Below are 20,304 nucleotides of genomic sequence, written 5' to 3'. Positions count from 1 at the left end.
CTCCCAATGTAATGTCTGAAGCTGCCCTGTTAAGATGCCTGTATCTCTTTTTTTTAAATTTAGAGTACCCAAATTTTTTTTCCAATTAAGGGGCAATTTAGCATGACCTACTCTGCAGCCTGTACGTATCTCAGCAGTTAGTGGCGTGGACCCTGATACCGTAGAAGTCTCCACCATTTTCTTTCCAGATACGGCTCGTGAAGCTTCCAAGTTAGACGATAATTCCTTCTTTTTCTGCTGCCTGGTTCTGCATCTATTGGGTATCCCATTGATGTGGGATACTTAACCCATCAACATGAACAAACTTCAGCCCAAATTTCCTACAAAAATTGGGCGGAAAGGGCTTAAATAAAGTTCTCTTGCGGGAGCTACCTCATGTGTGACTGCTCCCCTACATGTTGCCACTAGAAGTCAGTATTTGAGTTTTCATTCTCCAATTGCAGCCACTGGAAAACAGCCTTGAGCAAAAACCTGGACTGTAAAATGCATTGCCCTACCTGTGGCACTAAAAAGCCCTCCATTAACTTCTGATGCATCTAATGAAATTTCCTGCCTGCTGATCTGCATCTCAGGAACCTTTCTCTCGCTCTCTTGTAGGTGGAAGAGGGAGGCTGGGAAAACAATGACTCACAGTCATTCTGGGAAGCCTGTCTTGCAGTTTGTAGCAATACGTAGAAGAGACAACGAGGAGTGGGCAATTCCTGGGGTAAGTAAGGGTGCAAGAAATACTGACCCTGTGTCTAATCAGATTCCAGCCTGTCCGGTGGCTTAAAAACAACCTTTTGGACTCTTGTCAGAAGCCGATCATTTTTGATGCTCTTTTCTCCTCCAGATTTCTTTCCTCCCTCCCTCTTCAGTGAGCAGTAGATTTTTGTGTGCTACGGTTCCCAACGTGCCAGTGTTCCTGCTCAGGAGTGCTGTTCTTTACGCGCACAGTGAGCATTGACTGGTGTTTGACATTGAAACGGGAGACACAGCCCTAAGTTTCCTCTGGTGGAGAATTTACATGATGGTATCAGGAGTTGGAACCCTCACTGAATCCCTCTATTGCTCCTTTGCTTCTAGAACTCCACGGAACACTCAGCACAATGTGGGGAAACACGTGGCACTGCCCCATACAAGTCCCATGTTGATCAATAACATTTTTGAATCAGCGTGTTTCTCTCGTCTCAGATTGGCCTCCAGTCCCATCACAATGTACATTAATCTGGGATTGCCACTCAGTTCCAGGGATTCTGGTTTCGAAGAGTCTGTCTTGGATAACAGTTCCTGCTGGTTGAATTGGTTGCTGGGTCAATGTCTAAAAGGTTCAGGACTGAAAGCTAGAAGGATGGGTACAGACCAGGTGATCATTTCAAAGGACGCATCTCTTTGTTTTTTCCTCCCAGGGAATGATAGACCCGGGTGAGAAAGTGTCAGTCACTCTCAGGAGAGAGTTTGGAGAAGAAGCATTGAACTCCCTGCAGTTACCAGAAGCTGAGAGACAAGAAATGAAATTATTAATCAACTCCCTGTTCCAAGCTGGAGAGATGGTCAGTATTATAGTAATAATCTTTATTAGTGTCACAAGTAGGCTTCCATTACACTGCAATGAAGTTACTATGAAAAGACCCTAGTCGCCACACTCCAGCGCCTGTTCAGGTACACTGAGCGAGAATTCAGAATATCCAATTCACCTAACAGCACATCTTTCGGGTCTTGTGGGAGGAAACCAGAGCACCCGGAGGAAACCCATGTTGACACAGGGAGAACGTGCAGCCTCCACACAGTGACACAAGCCAGGAATCGAACCTGGGTCCCTGGCGCTGTGGAGCAACAGTGCTAACCACTGTGATACCGTGCCGCCTATTATACATGAGGACATAAATACTGTTATAGCATTTATGTCCTAATTATACATAATGGAGGATAGAAATATGGAGACTGTCTCTCCACATGGTATGCCTGTAGTGCTGACATTTAATTTAGAATTTCTTGTGAGCAGTTTTCTGTTTGGGGTTAGGAATCTAATTTGGGGCATTTCTTTGTTCAACATTTTGGTTTTATATCTGATGTCGGGACAGAGTATTTTTTATTTATTCAGGGGATGTAGGTCAGTATTTATTGCCCATCTCTAATTGCCCTTTAGTAGGTGGTGGTGAGCTGCTGCCTTAAACCACTGCGATCTATGTGTTGTAGGTACACCCACTGTGCTGTTAGAGAGGAAGTTCCAGGATTTTGACCCAGGGACAGTGAAGGAATGGCGATATATTTCCAAGTCAGGATGGTGTCTGTGTTGGATGGGAACTTGCAGGTGGTGGTGTTCCCAGCTGTCTGCTGCCCTTATCCTTCCAGGTGGTAGAGATCTCGGGTTTGAAAGGTGCTGAGGAAGTTTTATGCTGCAATGCTAAATCTAAGAAAGTGTTGATGTTTGCGTGGGTACTGATCCGTTGTTGCCTGTCAGAACTCCATATCTTTCCCAAATGATGGCTCTTGATGGTACAAGCCTAGAACATGAGTGTCAGCGGGTTCTCTGAGGCCAATTGGAGAGATCCACCTAATTGCCAACAGCGAACCTGGCATAGCCTGGGAATTAAACTGGGGATCATCTAATCCAAACAGGCAGTGTGGTGCTCCGCCGTGTCTACGAACACTAGCTGATTAAAGAAGCTGTACCATTATATCTCTCAGATGAGGGAGAAGGGAATAGATGATTACGATGATAGGTTTATGGGAGGAGACTCATGTGGAGCAGAAACACCAGCATGGGCTGGTTGGGCTGAGTGGCCTGTTTCTATATATCCTATATAAATATCAGGCATTATACAGTGTACATGTGTGCGAGAAAGGGAGGGAATGGGAGATGTTTATGAATGACTGGTCAGTTTTCCTGTACTAAACAGTGAAGATGCATTGCGAGTAAAGATAACCAATGCAATGGCTGTACGAGGAGAGATTTCATTTATATGTATTAAAGAACAGTCAGTTCCTAATGCAGCTGGCTCGATGATGTACAGTAAAACATAGCGTCACTTCAGCGGATCCTCAAACTGTTTCTCCCCTGAGAGGTGAACATTAACAGTTCGGAATATTTTTCACTCAGGCTCTCTTTAACAATCCCAGAATCAGAATAGCAGAGAAAGAGGCCACTCAGAAATTGACCAGATAGCAGTGGGAAAGGTAAAGGCAATCCGAGGAGGGGGGCGGGGTAGGAAGAATGTTTACTTAGGTAGGATCCCTGAGAACTTGGTCCTGCCCGAACTCAGCTTCTCAAACATAACTGTGGGGAGCAAGCCTGACTGTTTAATGAAAATGTTTAATGAGTAGCACATCCTGTTGTTCCTTAATCAATGGTTTGTACTACATGTGAAAATTTTATTAATTATCACAGTACATAATGGTAAAAACACGAGCCTTTGTGCTTAGATGTATAATTACATGAGTAATTGGTGTAGGTGGTGGTACTTTTGGCATCGTGACAGACCACCATGGATTGGATCTCGTGCTTCCTGGAACTACTCCTAATAATTCATTTGAAATAAGGGTCTGGATTCTCCAAAAATGGGGCTATTTCCCCACACCGGCGTAAAAACCCTGGCGTTTTACTCCAAACTTTCCTGAAAAAAATATAGAGCAATTCACCTACCTGCAGGGTGCTGGCAGGGACCCGGAGTAATTCTCGCAGGTTTAGCTGCGGATACGGGCCCCAGCACTTCCGGTTCTGGGTCGGCGCATGCGCACGGCGGCGGTCTCCAGCGGCCGCGCTGAACGCGATGGCGGACTCAGCCGGCAGACCTGGACCAACAAACAAGGTCCCAACGATCTGTTCCCGCGCTGCTCCATCTGACCCGCCTGATCGCCATCCTGGCCGCCCATAAGCCCCTTCCCCCCTGGTTGATTCCCCCCGCCCCCCACCAGTGCAGCCGCAGACTGAGTTCCGACCGGCCACACGTGGTTAGAACCACGACGTCGGGAATTCGACCGGTCGGGACCGGAGTATTGCTGGGAGGGCCTCTGGCAATGGCCCCCCCCAGCCGCATCACGTAATTCGCGCGCGAGCGATTCTCCATGGACTGGAAAATCGCGGGAGCGGCGCCAGGCCCGATTCTCGTGGCTGCGGGGAATCCAGCCCCCAGAATTTTGGATGGAGAAAGACCACAGTTCATCTAGTTCGCCTCCCATCCTGGCAGTCATATGTTAGAATGATAATGGAGTTGCTGATGAATCGGAAGATTCAAACTCTGTCAATTATTCTACAAGATGTCCAGAAATGAGGCGTGGAAAACCCCAGTGGTGGAAAGCTTTGTATAAAGAAATTTTGGGTTTTTAAAAATTAATTTACAGGGTGTGGGTATCACTGTCCTAGGCCAGCGTTTATTGCCTGTCCCTAATTGCCCTTGATAGGGCATTTTTTAAACCACATTGCTGTGGGTCTGGAATCACATATAGGCCAGACCAGGTAAGGATGGCAGATTTCTTTCCCTAAAGACCACATTGCTGTGGCTCTGGGGTCACATGTAGGCCAGACCAGATAAGGGTAGCAGATTTCCTTCCCTAAAGGACATTTGTGAAGCAGATGGGTTTTTATTACAATCATCAATGGTTTCATGGCCATCATTAAACTTTTAATTCCAGATTTCTTCAGATTCCAGTTATTTGAATTTAGTATCTTTACATCCAGCAAGAGCTGACGATCCGTAGTTGTCTTCCGTTCCCACATCTGACTGCTCTGCCACACACGGGGCTCTGCTCTCCATGCCATCCTGATCTTAGCCCCGACCCACCTTCAGTTGATGCCCCCACTCATTGCTGACATATGTCGGATCTCCTGCCCGTCCGGTCAGCAATGCCCCCTTCGTATTCAGATATGAAAGAGGGACAGAGAAACAAGTGATTTACAATATAGAGACCACAGAGAAAATTATTATTATTTCATGTGGATCCCAGAGTTCAGAATCAAAATTCAATGAGATATTCCTTCACTGAGGTCACTGGGCTAAAAACCAATGCTAGTTAATTCACTTTTCCAGTGGCGTTGACTTCACATGATGAGATAGACAAGCAGAGATGAATCAGTCTTGTAGATGATGGTACAGTTTCCAGCGGAAGCAGGGTAGATGGGGTCAGGTGCCCAACCTGGGCGAGTACTCCTTTGATGTGGCTTGCTAGTCAAATATTAAACTGTAGACTGAGCTATGCAGTTCGGCAAGGCAATATTACTTGTTCCACAAGCCAGAGGCCCATGTTACATGACATTACCTCGCCACAATGTCTTCGACAAAGGATGCTTATCCAGCTTCTGGGAATCGGCTTTGTGTTCCAGGCTGATAATGCCTCGGCCGTTATGTGGAAAAAAGGAATGTTTGCGAGTCCATCGTCTCCGCAGATATTCCATCTCTGTTGGCCAGCCTGGGTTATCAAATATGAATTACCTTTCTGTAACTCCCTTAGTCCATAGGTGATCATTCGTAGCTCCTCAGAGATAACAAGGTGTGAGTTTCCCTGAAACTGCAACATGGCTTATTTTGTTCAGATGTCACAGACAGATACAGTTTCAGCCATTTTACAGGTCATGTTTCAGTTTTAAAAAATTTTGAAATTGCAATGCACATACTTATATATTTTATAAAAATATTCAGTATGAGGTCTTAGTCCCCTCACACTGCCATTGTGCTGTTCCTCCCTCCACACTGCCCCATCCCTCCATGAATCTGGCATTCTGACCTGTTCTTATCCGTCTCTCACTCCTCTCCCTCAATCGCATTTTTTCAATATCTTCTGTTGGTCAAGAATTTCATTGTTTCTCGGCCAAACTACAAGGCAGTTTGGCTGAGTACAGTGGGAGGCTGAAGGTAGTGATGCCAGAATTAAAAGTACACATCCATTTGAATCTTAACTGAGTTCTGCCTCCTCAGGTCTTCAAAGGATATGTTGACGATCCTCGGAACACTGATAATGCTTGGATCGAGACGGTGGCTATGAACTTCCATGATGAACAGGGTAATTACTTTTGCTTTGCCGTTATTACTGGATGTTATCCTGGGCAGGGAAAGTGAAGGCTCCATTGTAATGTCTGTGTGTGCTCAAGTTCTCTTATTCTGACCCTGATCTTCCAACCTCAGGCCTTTCTGCTGAGAGTTTAGCTCCCGTTCTCCCTTGTTGCCCCTCTTTTAATATACATTATATTATTGCTTTTAAGAGAACGACTTGCATTTATATAGAGCCTTTCACAACATCAGGGTGTTAAAGGCACTCCCCATTGTGGGAAATGTAACAGCCATTTATCCACAGCAAAATCCCCAAAACAGCCATGCAACTATTTGTTTTGTTGTGTTGATTGAGAGATAAATATCAGCTTGCACGCTGGGGAAAACTCCCCTGCTCCTCTTTGAATAGTGCCATAGGAGCCATAGGATTGGTTCCGCCTACCTCCGAGAGCAACCTGGGCCTCATCTTATTCAAAAGATGGTACTTCCAATAGTGTAGCACACCCTCAGTGCTGCACTGGACTGTTAGCCTGGAATATGTGGCCACGTCTTGGACGTGGAACTTGAACTCTCAATCATTGAGTTGGGTGAGCATTCTGCAACTGAGACACAGCTAGAACATAGAACAGTACAGCACAGAACAGGCCCTTCGGCCCTCGATGTTGTGCCGAACAATGATCACCCTACTTTAAACCCACGTAACCCGTATACCCGTAACCCAACAATCCCCCCATTAACCTTACACTACGGGCAATTTAGCATGGCCAATCCACCTAACCCGCACATCTTTGGACTGTGGGAGGAAACCGGAGCACCCGGAGGAATCCCACGCACACACGGGGAGGACGTGCAGACTCCACACAGACAGTGACCCAGCCGGGAATCGAACCTGGGACCCTGGAGCTGTGAAGCATTGATGCTAACCACCATGCTACCGTGAGGCCCAGAGCTGACACCTAAAGTTTCATTGAACCTGCAGCTCAACAGAAACCCAGCACCTGGGGTCTCCCCCCCCCCCCCCCCCCTCTCCCGTGCTTCCCTGGTGGTGAAAGGGAAATAATGGGATTCACCATCTCTAAAGATCTTCATTTATTTCAGTGAATGGCTGAGCCTCGGCTTGATGCAGATTCAGAGGTGCCCAATCTTGGAAAAACATCAAAAGCCTGAGTCATGGTGACTGATTCTGGGGTCAAAAGAAATACCGGGACACTTGGCCAGAGGGTTGGGGAGGTGCTGATGTGTGACCCATCGGAGCTGGTGGTGGGTCTGTGAGCCACAGACAATCCCACTTTAAACCCACCCATCAAAGCTGAACAACTCTCAGAAGGAGAGTGCTGGCTGTTATTGTTATAGCTGCCCTGATAACTGAGTGTATGCTGTATCCGTCATTAAGAATAATTTGGGGGTAGGTTAGGGCACTTACACAAGAATCAGTTTCTTCCTGTGGAGGGAGCGGCTGTGTGGGAAAGTAGTCTGCACTTAATCAGGGTTTTTTGAACAAACCTATGATGAAGACGGAATCTCCAGCTTCCTTTTTTGCCAGAAACATATTCAGTAAATTAGCACTGGCTCCCTGTGCTCACTCGTAGTTTTGTGGGCTTGGATCTGCTCATGTGGAGCAGTGCAGCGCACAGACACAACATATCCAGGGACATATGGTGTCCCCAGAAGCTCAAGACAAGGGCCAGAAACCAAATTCTGGGACGGTCCTGGAAAAACAATACCCTGGCCTGGTATTGTTGGATGTATTGTGTATTTAAACTTTGTTAATTTTCTGCCCTATCTTTCTCCTGGTGGTGGTGACTCTCACTGAGGAATATTTCCTCTGGTGATGGGTGGTTCGCTCTCTTTCTAACTTCTTGTCGAATGGTCCAATCTTCAGGTTTGAATTGTGATCAAATCTATCAGAATGGCACCTGTCCCTCTTTCTTTGCCCCTCCTGTGTGCTATACCTTTCCCACCTCTCCTATCCCAAACAATACAACTCTCCAGGTCTTTTGCTGAGTTCTGCTGCTCTCTTGCTCCAGGCGACAGTGTGGGAAAGCTGAATCTTCAAGCGGGGGACGATGCGGGTGCAGTGAAATGGATGGACATCAACCAGCGGCAGAAACTGTATGCCAGCCACACAACACTGATTCACCAGGTAGCACAGATGAGGAACGCCCACTGGTAAAGCTCACAGAACATTTCCCATCCCATGAGAGCCAATGACAGCAGGACATGCCAAGACCGCCATTCATGATGTTAGATGTTATCCCTTTTGAAATCCCAGCTCAATCAGATGATCACTACAGTACTTGGAGAAAAATCCAATGGCATTGAGAGAGAAGCTTTAATTTAAGCTGCACTTTGGAATGGCATTGAGCTGGTTTTTAGCCTCTGCATTCTGAAGACGATGGCTCCTTCCCCTTGTTTCCCCAACCATTGTCTCCACCACCCTCGAGAGGATCGAACAGATGTCTCCATGCCAACCACAGCCTGTGCACGACCCTGCTCGGGCGTGACAAGGTATTTGTAACTGTCATTTCCCCAGCATATTTCTGCTTGTCCTGTCGAGAGCTGCTCTCCCCGCTATTTAAAGTCTTCCAGGAATGTGTCATGGTTGAAATCGGGTGATCAGGTTAGTGTTCCAAGCCCTTCACAACTGAGTACACTGGAGCTCTGAGATATAGCACCAACACTTGCTGACTGCTTATGAAGCCCTATTCCAAGTTCAGGCTCCACATGTGTTATTTCCATCAGCATCCAAACCCCCATCGTACACAGAGAATGCTGCTGTGGTGAGTGGAGTGTAGTTCAGGTAATTTGGTAGCTATGGTTCTGAAAGCTGTCCGCCATTGGGGGTTTTCTTTGTCTCATGTCTGTTTTAGTCCTGGAATCTCTCAGAATCACAGCACAGAAGGAGGCATTTCAGCCCATCGTGTGTGCACCAGCTCTCCAACTGAGCAATTCATCGAGTGCCACTCCCCCGCCTTTTCCCTGGAACCTTGTACATTCTTCCTTTTCAAATAATCTCTTGAATGCCTCAATTGAACCTGTCTCCACCACGCTCTCAGGCAGTATATTCAGATCTTAACCACTCGCTGCGTGAAATCGCCCCTCCTCATGTCTCCATTGCTTCTTTTGCCAATTACTGTAAGTTCGTGCTCTCTCGTTTTAAACCCTTTCAGCAATGGGAACAGTCTCTCTTCGTCTACTCTGTCCAACCCCCTTATGGTTCAAGATACATCTACCAAATCTCCAATAGTTATCCTTGTCAGAGAATTTTAAAGTTTATTCTTTCACAGGATATGGTGCACTGGCTAGGCCAGCATTTATTGCCCACCCCTAATTTCCCTCCCGGGGGTGGTGAGCTGTCTTCTTGAACTGCTATAGTTCAGGTGGTGTTCGGTACACTCACAGTGCTGTGTGATTATTGATCACTATGATTTGCCAACAACCCCTTTATCAGTCTAACCAGGTTGGGAGATGGCGAATTAGTTAGACAGCGGCCTTTTTTCTTCATCTCCCAAACGGTATTCTCCCCTGGTACTCATTCTGCTGTATGAGGGTATTTTCAGGCATGTGCACTTTGCATTATCTGTCAACAGGTGGTAGTGTTACTCTGCGGCATATGTCATTTCCTGGACAATATAAGCAGCAAATGAAAGGGAGGTCAAACATGGAGCTGAGGAAACTGAGTCTGTGCACCACAATTAAATATGAAGATAAAAATACTTAGAATTTACAATGTATGGATGTCTCTACATTAAACAGGACTGGCGAGGGAGTCTCTCAGTTCTCTGGATTATTCAGGACTCCAATCAAATTGCTGCTACAGTCCACGAAACATCATTTGAGATTTTAAGCACTACTTTTGTCACCTTTAGTAAGTCTAATCTCCGGTGTGCTGTACACTGGCTGAGGAGGCAGCCCCCAGGGAAGGAGGAGGGAGAGAGCCCTGCTCTCCCAAGCCTCTTGCTGTTGCAGAATCAGGTGCTCATGAGCTCTTCCAGGAGAGCTGGCCTCTGATTTTCCCCACTCCTCGTCTTTGTTTAAAAAGGTTAAGCAGCTTGGGGTTTAGCCAGGCCCACTCCATGCCGTATAACTGTAACTCCACTTCACCTTTGGACACTAAGCAGCAGTTTAGCATGGCCAATCCACCTAACCTGCACATCTTTGGACTAAAAGTGTTGTAGAAATGTTGGAAAAATATATTTGAATGCAACTATTTTCATTTTATACATAATACAAAAACAAAACAACCGATCAGCATAACAACCCCCCAATCCCACCGACCACACCACTCCAAGAAACACCGAGCCCCTCCCCCTTACTCTCCCCCCCCCCATCTTTCAGCAATTGACGGTGATCAGCTCTTTGAAATACACAATTAACGGCTTCCATCTTTGGTAAAACCCCTAAATTGCTCCCCTCACGGTGTACTTGACTTTCTCAAGATATAGGAACTCCATCAGATCTCCCAGCCACACTGAGGCACTGGGTGGAGAAGCTGACCTCCACCACATCAGCACTCGCCTCCGGGCAATCATCGAGGCTAAAGCCAGGATATCGGCCTTCAGGCCCGACTGCAGCTCTGGCGTGTCTGAAACCCCCAAATATAGCCCTTTAGGGATTGGGCTCCAGCTCAATTTTCAGAATCACCGACACGGTGCTAAAGAAGGAGACCCGGAAACCCAGAAGCTTGGGATACGACCAGGACATATGCACTTGTTTGGCCGGACCCCTGCACAGCGCTCGCTCTTGTCCTCTACCCCTGCAAAGAACTGACTCATCCTGGACCTAGTCAGGTGAGCCCTTTGTACCACTTTAGGTTTTATTAAGCAAAGCCTCAAACACGATGACATGGAGTTTACTCTCCGCAGGGCCTTACTCCACACCTCATCACCCAACACAGGCCACACCGCCTCCTCCCACTGGGCCTTAGCCCCCTCCGAAGCTACTGATTCCCCCGACATAATTTGTCTATCATCCGACCCTGCGAGTCAGAGCCTTCTCCATTAACAAGGCTGGCGACACCACCGGGAATGTCGGGAAAATCTGTTTCGCAAAATTGCGAACCTGTAAATATCGGAACGAGTCAGATCGCAAGAGCCCAAACTTCTCCGACAGTTCCTCAAAGCTGGCAAACCTGCCCTCCAGGAACAGATCACCCATTCTCTCCAACCCCTACCCCTCCCACCCCCCGAAAGTGGCTTCCAGCCTCGCAGGTTTAAACATATGATCTGCAAATATACTTTATGTACTGGGGAGAAAAAGGAGAATTCCCTAGCCCCAGGATGCATAAACATCCATGGTTTTGCCCCCTCCCATCTCCTTCATAAATGTTATCAGTACCGTTGCTACCCCTGAAAGGACCAAACGGCTTAGACTAATTTAATTTTGGATTCAGAATACAGTTCAGATCCCCCCAAGATCAACTAGTGCCTGTCCAACTCTGGTATTGCGTCCAATGACCTCTTCATAAAGGCTACATCATCCCAATTTGGAGTGTACACATTCACCACCACCACCAACTTACCTTCCAGCATCCCAGTGACTATTACGTACCTACCTCCCTGATTTGCCACGCCCTATCTGCCTCCCTGATTTGCCACGCCCTATCTGCCTCCCTGATTTGCCACGCCCTGTCTGCCTCCCTGATTTGCCACGCCCTGTCTGCCTCCCTGTTTTGCCATGCCCTATCTGCCTGGAACCAGACACTTTTGTTAATTAAGATTGCCATCCCTCGGATCCAGCTATCAAATCCCGAGTGGAACACGTGGCTCACCCAGCCCTTCCGAAGCCTAGTCTGATCCCTGCAGGTGGGTCTACTGCAAAAGCACCACATTGGCCCTTAAATTCTTCAAATGAGAGAAAACTCTCACTCGTTTCACTGGGCCCCCCAAATCCCTAACATCCCACGTGACTACTCCATTCAGGGGCCTCTTGGCAAAGTACTCGGTGCAACCCAAAGATCCTGAGGTTCTGTTTCAGTGACCTGTTCTCCAGATTCTCAACCTTAGTCCTCAAGCCCTTGTTCCTGTCCTCCAGCACCAACAGCTCAGGTCTCCTCCACCCCCTTCACTTCATATCCATGCTCCCGCACCATCTCTGAGGTCTTTCCCATGTCTCCCTTTCTCAAAAACTGCTGCAATTACCTCCATCAGCTTATCCACTGTAATAGGTGCAGCCCCACCTGCTGAACTTGCCTCCGCTATCTTTGCTCCCACCTTCCCCGACTCCTCTGAAGGGCTAACACTTGTACCCTTCTTTCCAACTGTCTTTTTTGCGATCTGTGACACCCCCCTTGTGAATGCGTCTCTAATTCACTTATCTATCAGTCCGGAGGAAACAGTCTCGAACATGTTCGTACTTTAGAATATTCTTTATTGGGCAGCCCTCTAGGTATTCCAAAGAAACACCTGTGGGAGAGTGCCAAAGTTTTACTCAAAACATCCTATCTTTATATGGTTTTTTAAGGGGCTGTCCCTTACATTCACTTGAGCTTGCCCCCATTACAAATGTTTTTACCAAAGATCTAATACATGATTAACTTGTTATGCCATGTTTTCAATACATGATTTTACAGACATTGAGGTTATCTATTGGCACTTGAGCATATAGCAATTTTAGCAAAACAACAGGTGTTCGGCCACTTTATCAATGGCTCCCACATTTCATATTCCGTCATCCAGCCATCTTCCTTGTTTCTCAAGGCTATTTGGCTTACTGTCATGAGTCGGCTCACAAATTCAATAATAACTCCCTTATTAGTAACTTTCCACTAATGTGTCCCATTAAGTTTGGATTGTTCTAGCTATTAACCCTTGCTTCACATTCTCACCCTCACAAAGAACCGTTAGATGGGCTGGGTCTACCCACAAATTTCCCCCCTGGGACTGGGCATAAAGGACCAGAAAGGGCGGCATTGTGGCGTAGTGGTTAGCACGCTGCCTCACTGCACCAAGGACTCGGGTTTGATCCCAGCCCCAGGTCACTGTCCGTGCGGAGTTTGCACATTCTCCCCTTGTCTGCGTGGGTCTCACCCCCACAATCAAAAGATGTGAAGGGTAGGTGGATTGGCCACACTAAATTGCCCCTTCATTGGAAAAAAGAATTGGGTACTTTAAATTTCTAAAAATAAATAAATTAAATAAAAAGACCAAAAAACGAAGACTCAGGCAGGAGCTATTTTGTGTGCGACCTCGCTCTACAACCTACCACTGGAAGTCATGTAGGAATTTCTTTTAATGCCTCCATGAATTCCCCCCTCAACCTCCTTCCTCCCAGGTTACTGACATAGCGTCCTGGAGATTAATCTTTAATTCCTGGTGACCCCTAGATTCCTCCTGGAGGATTGGCAGCCTGGGCTTAGTATCTGCTAGTGTGCAGATACTGTAACCACTGCATGACGTGCAAACTTGAGGCACAAACAAACTGGATAACCACAAGTCTACCATAATATAGAAGCTGTGAGGAGCTGAGCCTGGTTTATCATCGATCCATTTGTAAACCGTAGTGCCTTGTAGATTAGATTAAATGTTGAAATCATGGCTGTGTCCTGCACACCTTGGAAATATATGCTAACACCAGGAATTAGTCACGTTTCCATAATGTAACCAGGCTATGCATTAAACGGAAGTTATACATTCTTTGCCATTCTGTCTCTGATTATTCTGTTTCAGCGTGGGCTAGGGCTTACAGATGACTTTGTGGTGAAAGAAATTGTACACAATATTCCTGGACCCGAAAGGGGAAAATCATCCAGAGTTTCTGCTTGTGGTAGTATGACTAGGGGTATTACGGTACCTGGGAGTGTGAGCTGCCATTGGTGCAGAGGACTCGCTGCCCATTGGCCCAGGTATCGTGTGCCTTTTATCCCTATTGGCTAAGAGGAAGGTAGCTCCGCCTACGAGGCGGGGTATAAGAACGCGTGTTCCCCGGCAGCCAGCCATTTTCCTGTACGTCTGCTGCCAGGCTCACTTCTTGCTAATTAAAGCCTTTCATTTCGGACTTCACCTACGGTTCGTGTCCATTGATTGTGCATCACTGCTCCACTTTGTTTTCCATTGATAGTGTGTGTGTGTGAGAGAAAGAGAGCGAGAAACATTGTGGGAAGGCGAATTGGAATCATTCAAAAGGCAAATGACTCGAATACAATTTCTATAAGTAAGATGCAAAATGAAACCTACCATCATGTTTTCCTCACATTGATGCCCATGAATTCACAGGGCAGGAAGTAGACTCCAAGATCACTTTGCACAATCTAAACTACCAGCAGATTTGTTAATAATTAATTGAGTCAAAAGAAGCAGACAAAAATAATACACAGCAAAGTGAGGGTATAGGAGATATGGAGGTAGTCATCATGGTTTTCGTTTTACAATCGTGATTAGTGTCACAAGTAGGCTTACATTAACACTGTAATGAAGTTACTGTGAAAATCCCCTAGTCGCCACATTCTGTCGCCTGTTCGGGTACACTGAGGGATAATTCAGAATGTCCAATTGACCTAAATGCACATCTTTCGGAACTTGTGAGAGGAAACCGGAGCACCCGGAGGAAACCCACGCAGACACAGGGAGAGCGTGCAGACTCCGCACGGACAGTGACCCAAGCCGGAAATCGAACCTGTGAAGCAACAGTGCTAACCACTGTGCTACCATGCCACCCTCACCCCTTTCACTCATTGAACTCCCAGGAAGATTGCACTAAAGATGTAAACACCCCACAGTACAACAGCCAAACTGTAGATGTATCAGTCGGGGAAACCAATTGGTGTCCAATTTGCACACGTGCATTCATTATTTACTGAGTAATCCAGGCAGATGACAGGACAATTAAGCCTCTGGCTTGAGTGTGAAGATAAATAGTTATGGGAATGTGATTCAGAATATAAGTACATGACTGTCAGGAGGCAAAATCCAGCTATTGGATAAAGAAATGTGTGTTGGGTGCTAGCTCCTCAGGAAACATTTGTTTGTATTATTTTATGGAATGTGGGCCAGCATTCATTGTCTTTTTTTTAAATTTTAGAGTACCCAATTATTTTTCCAATTAAGGGGCAATTTAGTGTGGCCAATCTACCTATCCTGCATATCTTTGGGTTGTGGGGGTGAAACCCACGCAGACACGGGGAGAATGTGCAAACTCCACACAGACAGCGACCCAGGGCCGGGATTCGAACCCGGGTCCTCAGCGCAGTAGGCAGCAATGCTAACCACTGTGCCACCGTGCTGCCCCCAGCATTCATTGTCTATTCCTAATTGCCCTTGAACTGAGTGCTTTCTAGGCCATTGCAGATGGCAGTTAAAAGTCAACCACATTGCTGTGAGTCTGGAGTCACATGTAGGCCAGACCGGGTAAGGATGGCAGATTTCCTTCTCTACAGGTTATTTGTGAACCAGATGGGTTTTTAACAACAATCAACAATGGTTTCAGCGTCATCATTGAATCCCGTGGTGGGATTTGAATGCAGATTCCCAGAACATTACACTGGGTCTTTGGAGTGCTAGTCCAGTAACAATACCACTACGCAACTGCCTTCCCTTTCCTCCACTGCCAGCATTCCAATGGTGATGTTCCCGCCATGACACTTTGGTCCCCTATCATCACCAATATGTCCTCCTCTTCCCACGGCACCTTCCCATGCAATCACAGAAGGTAGAACACTCACCCCTTTACTTCCTCCCTCCTCATTGTCCAAAGCCCCAAACACTCTTTCCAGATGAAGCAACAATTTACTTTCAATTTAGTCTACTGTATTCACTGTCCAACATCGTTCTTTATGGTTGATTCTGAAGATTCACTCACCAGCAGTGCACAGTGGCAGCCAGATACACCACAAGATGCACTGCAGCAACTCGCCAAGGTTCTTTTGACAGCAACTTCCAAACCCACAACCTCTACCACCTAGAAGAACAAGGGAAGCAGACGCAGGGGAATGCCACCAGCAGATAGTTCACCCCCAAGTACTCAGCATCCTGACTTGGAAAATACATTGCCTTTCCTCCACTATCAGTGGTGAAAATCCTGGAACTCACTTCCTAACAGCACTGTGGGTGAACCACATGGACTGCAGCAGTTCAAGGCTGTGGCTCACCACCACCTTCTGAAAGGCAATTTAATAATAATACTAATAATCTTTTATTGTCACAAGTCTGAAGTTACTGTGAAAAGCCCCTAGTCGTCACATTCCGGCGTCTGTTTGGGTACGCTGGTACGGGAATTGAACCTGCGCTTCTCATCTTGTTCTGCATTACAAACCAGCTGTCTAGCCCACTGAACTAAACCAGCCCTGGGAGGGACAATTTTGTTTTTCATGTGTGGTATGATCTGGTTGGAGTGTACACAGAACAATAGAACAAAGAACAAAGAAAAGTACAGCACAGGAACAGGCCCTCCAAGCCTGCGCCGACCATGCTGCCCGTCTAAACAAAAATCTTCTACACTTCCGGGGTCCATATCCCTCTATTCCCATCCTATTCATGTATTTGTCAAGATGCCCCTTAAACATCACTATCGTCCCTGCTTCCACCACCACCTCCGGCAGCGAGTTCCAGGCACCCACTACCCTCTGAGTAAAAAAACTTGCCTCGTACATCTCCTCTAAACCCTGCCCCTCGCACCTTAAACCTATGCCCACTAGTAAGTGACCCCACTTCCCTGGGAAAAAGTCCCTGATTATCCACTCTGTCTATGCCCCTCATAATTTTGTAGACCTCGATCAGGTCGCCCCTCAACCTCCTTCGCTGTACTTTTCAGCGAAGTACAGAAAAATACTTTTCACTGTACCTCCGGACACGTGACAATAAATCTAAATCTATTACTGGCCTAGCCAGTGATGTTCAAGTGCCCATGAAAGAATGAAGAAAACAGTTTATCATTCCAGTACCAGACCCTCAGCCTAAATATCTTTACAGTAACAAATCCCAGTCTGAATATAAATTTTTTTTAAGTATTGGAAACATTCAGCTGGTCCAGCAGTATCTGTGTGAAGGAAACGGTTAAAAAAGGGGCGAGGGTCAGATGGAACAAAAGAGACGGTCAGATGTAGGTTAGAGTGCAGGAAATATTAAATACCAATCATGCCATGGAACAAAAGGCAAAGGGAGTGGATATGATGGTCATAAAAAAATAAAGCATTGATCCAGAGCAAGTGTTAATAGGAGAGTAAAGGTCAGCTGTTGGGAAACGAAAACAAACTGGGGGGGGGGAATCAAAAGTGTTCATGAGCCTGATGTTGTTGAACTCAAATGTTGGATCCAAAAGGCTGTAAAGTGCCGAAGCGGAAGATGGGGTGCTGTTCCTCTAACTTGCGTTGGGCTTTACTGGAATATTGTAGCAGGCCAAGGACAGAAATGTGAGCAAGGTGATGAAATGGAAAGTGACTGGAAGGTGTCAGGGTTATGCTTGCGAACTGATCAGTCACCCAATCTGCTTTTGGTTTCTATGCTGCCCTTGCTCATGTATTTGCTTTGGTTGGCCCTTGTTCCGCACTGTAACCAATCACTATTTGTCGATGTACCATTTGTCAACGTTCTCTGTTGATTATTCTTGTGTCTACTATGTACGTACTGTGTATGCTCCCTTGGCTGCAGAAAAATACTTTCACTGTACTTTGGTACGTGTGACAAATCAAATAAATCAATCAAGTAGACTGCATTGTGAGCAGCTAATAGAGTCGGCTAAATAAAAAGAAGTACAATGAAAATGCTACTTCACTTGGAAGGAGTGTTTGGGGCTTTGGATGGCGATAAGGTGAAGGGGCAGGTGTTACATCTACTGCGATTACATGAGAAAGTGTGGTGGGGAGAGGTGAGGTATTGTAGTTGTTAGAGGAGTAGATCAGAGTGTCACAGAGGTAACGGGTACCTTTGGAATGCTGACAGGAGGGATAGGAAAAAAGCAAATTACTGCGGATGCTGGAATCTGAAACGAAAGAGAAAATGCTGGAAAATCTCAGCAGGTCTGGCAGCATCTGTAGGGAGAGAAAAGAGCTAATGTTTCGAGTCCAATAACTCTTTGTCAAAGGAGAGATGGGAAGATGTATTTGCTGGCGGAATCATGCTGGAAATGGCGGGGGAACGATCCTTTGAATATTGAAGCTAAGGGTGGAAAGTGAGGACAAGGGAAAGAAGGGAGGAGTGAGGAAAGTATTGCAGAAAATGGGGGGTTATGGTTGAGGACCCTGTCAATCACAGTTGGGGCAAATCCGCATTCTGGAACAAGGAGGATAATGTGGAATCTCCATGCAGAAAGGTAGCATCATCAGAATAGATGCAATGGAGATGGAGAAACTGGGACAATGGAATGGAGTCCTTACAGGAAGCACGGTGTGAGGAAATGTAGTCAGGGAAACCATGGAAGTTGATGGCCTTGTAATAGATATTGGTAGACAGTCTATCCCCAGAACTGGAGACAAAAATAAAGAAAGGGAAGTTTCAGAGATGGAGAATGTGATAGAAGGGTGAAAATTCAAACTAAATTGATTCATTTTTCCAGTTCCGGAGGAGAGCACAAAGCGACAAATACAATGGTTGATGTACTGGAAAAAAAGATTGTGGGAGGGGGGCCTGAGAAGGACTGGAACAAGGAACAGACCCCAGTGTGGTTATCATTAGATTAATAGACCTCAGTCTGATCCCATTCGAGTAATAAACCTAACTGTAATAAACCCTCAGATTGATGATCAGTAAAGCAGTAAACCCTCAGACTGAATCTTGTTAGAGCAATAAACCCTCATTGAATATCATTAGAGTAATAACCCCTCAGATTAAATCTCAGTGGAGTAAGAAACCCCTGTCTTATCATTAGAGTAATAAACCCTCAATCTGATATCATTAGAGTATAAACCCTCAGTCTGATTATTATTGGAGTAACAATCCCACAATTGATTATCATAAGACCATAAGATAGAGGAGCAGAAGTAGGCCATTTTGCCCATTGAGTCTATTCAGAGAGAAGGATGTTCTTCCTAATCTCAGTCCTGAATGGCTTACCCCTTATTCTTAGGCTGTGACCCTGCCATCCCGGGAATTAGTCTGGTGAACCTTCGCTGGACACCCTCAATAACACAAATGTCCTTCCTCAAATTCGGAGACCGAAACTGCACACATAACTCAAGATGTGGCCTCACCAAAGTCCTGTATAACTGCAGCAAGACATCCCTACTCCTACACTCAAATCCTCTAGCTATGAAAGCCAGCATGCCATTAGCTTTCCTCACCGCCTGCTGTATCTGCATGCCAACCTTTAGTGATTGTTCCACCATGGCACCCAGGTCTCGTTGCATTTCCCCTTTTCCTAAACTGTCACCATTCAGATAATAATCTGCCTTCCTGTATTATATTGCCTTTGCCAAGTATTTGCCTCCTCTGCCAATCTGTCCAAGTTGCGGAAGTGGATTTCATTTATCGTCTTGTTATAACCTTGCTGTCTGTATGTAATATTAAGGTTCTGAAATATATCTGTGACCCTCAAGTAAAAGGATGTTAAAGGGTTAAGGGAATGAAATGAGAACAGAACTTTGTATCTGTTAATGCAGAGACAGCAAAGATGAGTGTGTAAAACCTTGTCAACTGAGACAAGGGACATTGGAATGTGAAAGAGCTGACTCAGGAGCACGAGAGGGAAGGAGATAAGGAAGTTGGACCTGAGGGACAGATAGGATAAGAAAAACCGTTAGCAGCAGCAGTTATGTCATAGTCACCACCCTACCTTAGGATAATAATTCAATATAAGTACATGTTCTGGATCCTTGCCAAATCATTGGTGTATTTAGGAATTTAAGGGGACCACCTCTAAGCTGTGATTGTATAAAGAGACAGTCCGTACTCTGGGACTTTGGCACTTCTCGAAGGTGGTTCCCCGACTACTTAGAGATTTGTCCCGGCCGTGAATAAACGAATATTCGTTACTGACGTGTTCGAGTGTTTTACTTCTGGACTGACGGACGGCTATGTGAAAGCGCAATTCACAAAGTCACCCTGCAGCCTCTTTGCATCCTCCTCACTTTGCATCCTCGTGAAAGTAATAAATCCTAAAACTGATTATTAGAATAATAAACCCTCAGATTGATTATTGGAATAATACACCCACAGACATATGACCATTAGAGTAATAAACCCACAGAGTAATAAACCCTCAATCTGATTTCATTAGAGTAATAAACCCACAGGCTGATAGCATTGGTAAATACATCTTCTGATTGTCATTAGAGTAATAGCCCCTCAGACTGATTATCATTAGAGTGGTAAAACTTCAGGCTGATTATCATTTGAGTCATAAACCACCAGGCTTTTTATAATGAGAGTATTAAAACCTCAAACTGATTATTAGAATAATAAACCTCAAA

General features: G+C 45.9%; 1 protein-coding gene across 2 annotated transcripts in view; it reads left to right on the top strand.

Moving 5' to 3' along the window:
- Positions 1-13,602, top strand: part of LOC119963288 (ADP-ribose pyrophosphatase, mitochondrial-like) — a 36,660-nt gene extending 23,058 nt beyond the window's left edge. For both annotated transcript variants that reach the window (XM_038792153.1, XM_038792161.1), the window contains exons 5-8: positions 598-706; positions 1,389-1,532; positions 5,895-5,979; positions 7,994-13,602. In XM_038792153.1, coding sequence (XP_038648081.1) covers positions 598-706; positions 1,389-1,532; positions 5,895-5,979; positions 7,994-8,139 — 484 coding nt within the window. In that variant the 3' untranslated portion in view covers positions 8,140-13,602. The remainder of the gene's footprint in view (positions 1-597; positions 707-1,388; positions 1,533-5,894; positions 5,980-7,993) is intronic.
- Positions 13,603-20,304: the final 6,702 nt, after the last annotated feature.

The sequence above is a fragment of the Scyliorhinus canicula genome, chromosome 1 (assembly GCF_902713615.1).
Source record: "Scyliorhinus canicula chromosome 1, sScyCan1.1, whole genome shotgun sequence".
In the NCBI taxonomy this organism is placed as follows: Eukaryota; Metazoa; Chordata; class Chondrichthyes; order Carcharhiniformes; family Scyliorhinidae; genus Scyliorhinus; species Scyliorhinus canicula.
The sequence above is the reverse complement of the archived record's forward strand: the minus strand, read 5'-3'. Positions and strand labels throughout refer to the sequence as shown.